At 37.9% G+C, this 6620-nt stretch overlaps 1 protein-coding gene across 1 annotated transcript; it reads right to left on the bottom strand.

Moving 5' to 3' along the window:
• Positions 1-1141: 1141 nt before the first annotated feature.
• On the bottom strand, positions 1142-2720 carry LOC113289893. The gene has a single exon (XM_026539326.1). The coding sequence runs from the start codon at positions 2533-2535 to the stop codon at positions 1282-1284; it is 1254 nt and encodes a 417-aa protein (XP_026395111.1). The 5' UTR covers positions 2536-2720; the 3' UTR covers positions 1142-1281.
• Between the last annotated feature and the right edge of the window lie 3900 nt (positions 2721-6620).

Raw genomic sequence — 6620 nt, 5'->3', positions numbered from 1 at the left:
GTTTCTTTTCACGCGTTCTTTTTTGCTATCCTGGGCTGGAGCCCGATTTTCCAGGCTTCAGAGTCGGGCCTGATTGGCGATGGGGTTTGCGGCACCACCGACAGTGATGGTGGCACGATGCAGTTTTGATGTGCATTGCTGCTTGAATCAGGCGCCAAAAATTATGGGATTTTTTGTGAGTCTTTGAGCTCGTCATTCACTTTGACTATTAAGTTTTTATTGCACGGATATAATCTTTCTTTCCTCCCGATAAAAAGAACATATACCACTTCCATCACCAAATGATGTTGAATGGAGATGGACAATCACTATTCTAAGGGTAAAGAGTCTAAAGACAACCATCGGCTTGCAGAAACGGTAATGTTTTTATTTTCCCGGTCAAACAAAATTTATTCTCCAAGGAAAAAATGATACACAAATTGGGCTCTCAGCTGTACAAGAGCCTCTGAGGCGCCTAAAGTAAACAAAACTTGCGCAACTGAACCTTCCACAAATTGCCACTAAGCTCACTGCGCCTCTCTATCCACAAATTGCACTCTCTATCACATATATTTAGTCATGAACTCTGAATTCGTCTATGTACTAGCAGTGGGGCAGAGCAAATCAGCGGGTAGGCACTATTGCGACCTAAAGGAGACGAATACATACCATGCTTTTGCCGTGGCTTTCAGATTGTGACCTTAAATGATTGTAAAAATCTTCCACCGAGTTAAAACCAACTAGTTCTACATCAACATTGGGACTCTGTTTTACATTGTTACTTGAATCTAACAGATCACAGAAACCAAATGGTCTTTTTCCAATGTAATTATATCAATAACGCGTTGAGTTGGGAAAAAACAAAATGCAGTTTTCATAGGGTTCTGAAAACTTAATTATTTCCCCTGTGTTTTATGGGAACTCTGTGTGCTGTTTAGGGTTCACGTTACCAATTTCAAACTGCATTTATGCCTCCTCATAAATGTCACTAAATGGACCAAACACCCAGAGTAGAAAAACTGGCAAGTTTTTTATGCACATTTCAGTATCCTAAAAACAGTTATCTTGATTCAAGTCTCAAGATGATCAACAAAATTGAATCACATTACAATCTACCAGACCTAGATTACAAAGATTTAACCATTTCTAACACATTGTGGGATTTCAGGTAAAAAAAACTTATTGATTTCATAAGATTAAGACAATGAATTCACAGAAATTTGGTGCCGGAAAACAATAATATTGAAATGAAAAACATAACAAATACCTTTAGTGAATTTGCCACTGATATTGAACTACTCATCATACTCTAACTGGTTTCTGTAAAATTGCTGATAAATAAACTTGAGATCTCACAGAACCATCAGATCTTTCGCCAATGACCCATTTCAGCTTCTTGTAACCAAATTTCTCAATCAATTTCGTCAAATTGATCTTCCGTTCTTCGTCGACGCAATAGAAATTATCCAACCAAAACAAACCACCAGGTCTTAAAATCCGATCTAAATCGAACATCAAGAACTCTAATTTCTCGACTTTACCTCCGTCGCCGAACCCATTCGCAGCATGAATCAAATCAAACACATTATCATAAAACGGAAATCTCTGATCTAAACTTGAATACAATGGAAACAATCCTCTAGCAGCAATGAAATCATTAAAAGGTGCATCAACATTCAAAGTTGAAGTGATGACTGTAACTTCTTTTTCAGCCATTCTAGCTGCAAAAGTACCAGAACCACCTCCAATATCAAACCCCAATCTAATCCCACCATTACCAACAAGACCTAAAACATCATCAATAAGGAAATCATTCTTCCCTCTAACTCTAACAAATCTATTCCTTTCAGTTCCATTAACCAAATCAAAACAACCATTACAATTACCACCAATTTTCTTACTATTTAAACACTTGAAATTCCTACAAAGAAGCCCACTCCAAGTAACTATTTTATCACTTACTTGTTTCCACAGAGAAGATGGAAATGAAGAAATCCCCACTTTATGAACAGATTTAGTAAAACATCTTCTTCTTGGCAATGGCTCACAACCTCTGAGAATCAATTTCTGTCCTAAACTCCAATCATCAGGACAAACATCATCAACTTTGTAATTCATATAATCAGACAACAAATCTCTAGATTTCAAACAAGTATGACCAACTGATGAAACCATCTCTGTAAGACCACTTCTTGAATCTTTACCTAATGGTAACGGTTGATGCTGTAAGAAGATTTTCAACTCACTAGCTAAATTTGTTTTTGTGATATCAATTGTATCATAACCCAGTAATTCCTTCTCCATTTTAGCTAATTTCTTCTGAGAGAAATTGATTTCTCTTAGGATTAGACTAACATGTTCTGAAATCAAAGACATGTTTTTGTGTGAGTGATTTGGATGATGGGGTTTTGATCCTGAGTATTTAAATGCATAGAGAGCAAACAGATTTGTAGTTAGAACTGAGAAGAGCATGATAAGATTTAAAGCTGATGAACATAGTGTTGATTTCTTAAATCTTGCTGTACCTTCTCCTACTTTCAGAGAAACTGAACCCATTTTTCTTCTTCTTCTGATATCTCTGCAAATCGGACTAGATTTCTTTGTGGATAGAGTAGTGGAAGGAAGGAGCAGCAGAAGAAGTAGAAGAACTGTAGTGTTTTTGTGTTTGTGACTTGTGAGAGTGTGGGAGAATCTCAGATTTGGAGTGTGAGCAAGTGGAAGTAGGAAAGGAGGAAGGAAATGATTATTTAATAAGTAGTTTTATAACAAAGTGATTAAGAAATCAATAAAGAGATTATTGTGTTTGCTAATCAGGTCAATGTCGGTTGTAATTAAAACTGTAACTATTCACACTCAAAGCAATGAAGCATTAACACCGGTTAGGAAGCAATGTAAAGTGTTCAATTAAGCTGGTAAATGAGTAAATGTGTTTTTTTGTATATGTGCCGGCGGCGAATTAGGGTGTAGATCACATGCATTGCATTTTTGTTTTAATGATTATTTATTATTGTCCCAGCACTCCAGTTGGGTATTCATTTGGAATCGGAGAAAGCTTGTTTACTAAGCAATGAGTATGATGTCTGATTACTTTTGGCAAAAGCTTAGCTCTCAGTTGCATGTGAACGTCCTCTCGAGTCAATTTTGATAGAAAAATAAAAAAATCATTGTGGATGGTTGAGGATATTATTAGGCACGGTGGTTGACAAGCGGAAAGAAAAAAGTGGCGTCTTCTGCAAGTACTCAAAAACACGTAGTACATGTCCCTTGACATCACGTGTTTACCTATTCACACCTCGGATGTGAAATGGAGCTGGTCTGGTTGTTGTATCCATCCAGTTGCCGTAGCGGATCTGAGCACATGGTTGTTTTTGGCCGGACAGACGCTCTGCGACGGAAACTCTACGAAAATTCGTGATTCTTTTTCTTTTTAGGATAAAACTCTGAATTTCGTGGCTCGAAATTGCTAATTATTCTCAATTATTATACAAGTTTCACGTGATAGTAGGGGACCCAGATATAAAGACAAAGGATGGCATTTCTTTTCTAAAGTCAATTCCATATGCTATTCCTTATTGGGGTTAGAGCATTCACAGTGGGCGAGTATAACCAAATTTATGGGATGAGATCCTAACACAGTGGGACGGAATAAAGATTAAATTTGGACCAAAGATCAAATTCCAGACCAAATATGGTCGCGACCAAATCCCAAATTCTAATATAGTCGGGCGTAAATTTAAAGTACGCTTGATGCTGGGCGTAAATTTAAAGTACGCTTGTTAACGGGCGTAAACCAAATTTACGTATGTTGGTGGGGCGGAATTTAAATTTACGTTTGTTGCGGGCGTAACATAAATTTACGCCTGATGAGACGGACAGAAGAATTCCGCGCGTTGCCAGGCGGACACCAAAATTCCGCCTTCTGGGGCGGACACCAAAATTCCGCCTCTCTGGGGCGGACACCAAAATTCCGCCCCTCTCAAACGGACTTTTTTTTACGCCTCAGCAAAATTATGAAACATGAAATGAAAATTTTCGAACGTTAGAATGATAAATTTTTCGAACGTTGGCGTTGGAGATTGCGTAGCAGATTTTTGACCGTTGGTAAGATATTTATATCTTTCGAACGTTTGAAATTGAATGTTAATAACGGGTTTATTTTATACCTATATATACCAGATGAATTCCTTTCACATTTTCATATCATTCGTTTGTATTCGGCAAGAAAAAAATAGTATCAGGAAGAAAAAATAGTTTTCCATATTTCAAATCATTTTGAAAATTTTCATCGAATCGTTTTTAATGTCAACACCACGAATAGCAAGAGGTCCAAATTTTACGACAATCGAAGATGTCACGATGTGTAAAATTCATTTATCAATATCTCAAGATCCCGGCGTTGGAGCCGATCAATCAGAGATTGCGTTGTGGACTCGTATCAAGGATGATATTGAAGCTCATTTACCGGATAAACCAGAGCGGTCTTGGAGTTCCTGGCAAAAACGATTTCAGGGAATAAGTAAAGAAGTGGCGTTGTTTTCGGCAAAACAGGCGGAAGTGGAAGGTGAATATCATACGGGATGGGGTCCGGAAATGACCGTGAGTATTCTCTCTGTTTTGAAACAATTATTTTCTAATATTGAGATGCCCATGAACCTAATTGTTTTTAAAAACATTAACAGCTCGAAGAAGTAAACAAACGGTTTAAGGAATGCAATCATGGAAGAAAATTTAGGCACGAAGAGTGCTACCCAATTGTCATAGAAAATATAAAATATAATCGTCGATCGACTTTTGTTTTTGATACGACGCACGATTTGGATAGTAGCGTGAATACCGAGGAAGATGGCACTCAAGTCGAGTCCGGTAACGACACAGATAAAGGAGACATAGAGAATACATACCTTCGTCAGATGGGAAAAAAAGCAGCTAAACGACTGAAGAAAACCGGGCGAGAGAAATCCAACGCCAAGAGGAATTGATGGGAATAATTATTACACAGCAAGAAAATTTCAATTCTCATTACCGGGAACAATCAAGATTCAAGATGGAACAAAAAAAGGCCGAGTTTGCACAAAAACAAGCTGAGCATGCGGCTAAAATAGCCAAGGAGGTCGCAGACGATGAATTTCGCATCATGATGATGGATCTTTCCAAATTGGATCATGTACAAAAGGAGTACTTCGAACTTCGAAAGGCTTTAATAGTACGGGACAAAAGGAGCCAATTATAATCGTCAAAACGGGATAGTTCGAACCTTAAGTATTAAGTCTAATAATAAGTGATAATAGTTTTAGTAGTTTATTTACGTTTTAATATGTATTAATTTTGTCATTAGTCGTATTATTATGTAATATTTGGGATTTAATTTTATCTTCATTTAATTTAATCAACTTTAACTTATTTTGTAACATCTTACTTTAATTTACCAAGTGATGAGTATATGAAATAGAGTTAATACATTTCAATAAAATTATTCGTTAAAATAAAATCACATAATTTTTTCATATGGGAAACAACATTTAATTCCAATATTTTGTCCTCGTCTCCAACCTTTTAATTCCCATATTCTGCCCATATATGTTCGATTAAGTCATCGCGCAAGCGAATATGCCTATCTTTGCTGCGCATATGACGTCGGCGTTGCTCAGCTCTAATTTGGGAAAACTCCTCACTGTTGCCTCTTAATATATTAACCGGTGTCGGGTTGCTACGATGATCATAAACATGTGGCCATTCACCGGGTAGACGCTCATCCTCGACTATCATATTATGTAAGATAATACACGTTTTCATGATATAGGCAAGCACATCTGGATTCCACATTCTAGCAGGTTGTTTGATGATTCTAAACTGTTGTTGAAGTACACCAAATCCCCGCTCTACGTCTTTTCTTGCACCCTCTTGCATCGCTGAAAATATCTCTTTTTTCCTACCAAGCGGATGTTTAAACGCCATAATAATAGTAGCAATTTCTGGATATATTCCATCACCTAGATAATACGGCATGTCATAAGAATGACCGTTTACCACATAGTTCACCGGTGGTGCTTTTCCCGTGACCAGACTTCGAAAAACATATGAACGGTTCATCACATTAATATCGTTGTTAGAGCCTGGCATACCAAAAAATGCATGCCAAAACCATAGATCATACGACACCACCGCCTCCAACACGATACTTTCGCTCCCTTTATACGCGGTGTAAGCCCCTGATTCGGCAGATGGACATTTATCCCATTTCCAATGCATGCAATCTAGGCTACCTATCATCCCTGGAAATCCTCTATCTTTGTTTTGGTTGAGCAACAACTCAACATCACCAGCCGTAGGTTCACGCAAATATTCTTTCCCATACACATTGACAATCGACTTGCAGAACCTCCGAGTTGCTTCCAACACCGTGGTTTCGCCTATGCGTAAGTACTCGTCTATTGCATCTGCCGCACATCCATAAGCTAACATTCGCACCGCTGCAGTTACTTTTTGATGAGGGTTTAATCCTAAAACTCCACACGCATCGGGCCTTTGCACAAAATATCTGTCTTCGGCTGTAACACCTTCCACTATTCTGTTAAACAATTGTCGACGCATCCTGAATCTTCTGCGAAAAACATTAGGTGGTTGGTTTGGATACGGAGAAA

This window comes from Papaver somniferum, chromosome 1 (assembly GCF_003573695.1).
Source record: "Papaver somniferum cultivar HN1 chromosome 1, ASM357369v1, whole genome shotgun sequence".
NCBI lineage: Eukaryota > Viridiplantae > Streptophyta > Magnoliopsida > Ranunculales > Papaveraceae > Papaver > Papaver somniferum.
This window is presented reverse-complemented; position numbering and strand designations above follow the sequence as displayed.

What these genes read in the sequence shown, in the direction of transcription:
- LOC113289893 (XM_026539326.1), bottom strand. Translation starts at nt 2,535, where the DNA reads ATGGGTTCAGTTTCTCTGAAAGTAGGAGAAGGTACAGCAAGATTTAAG.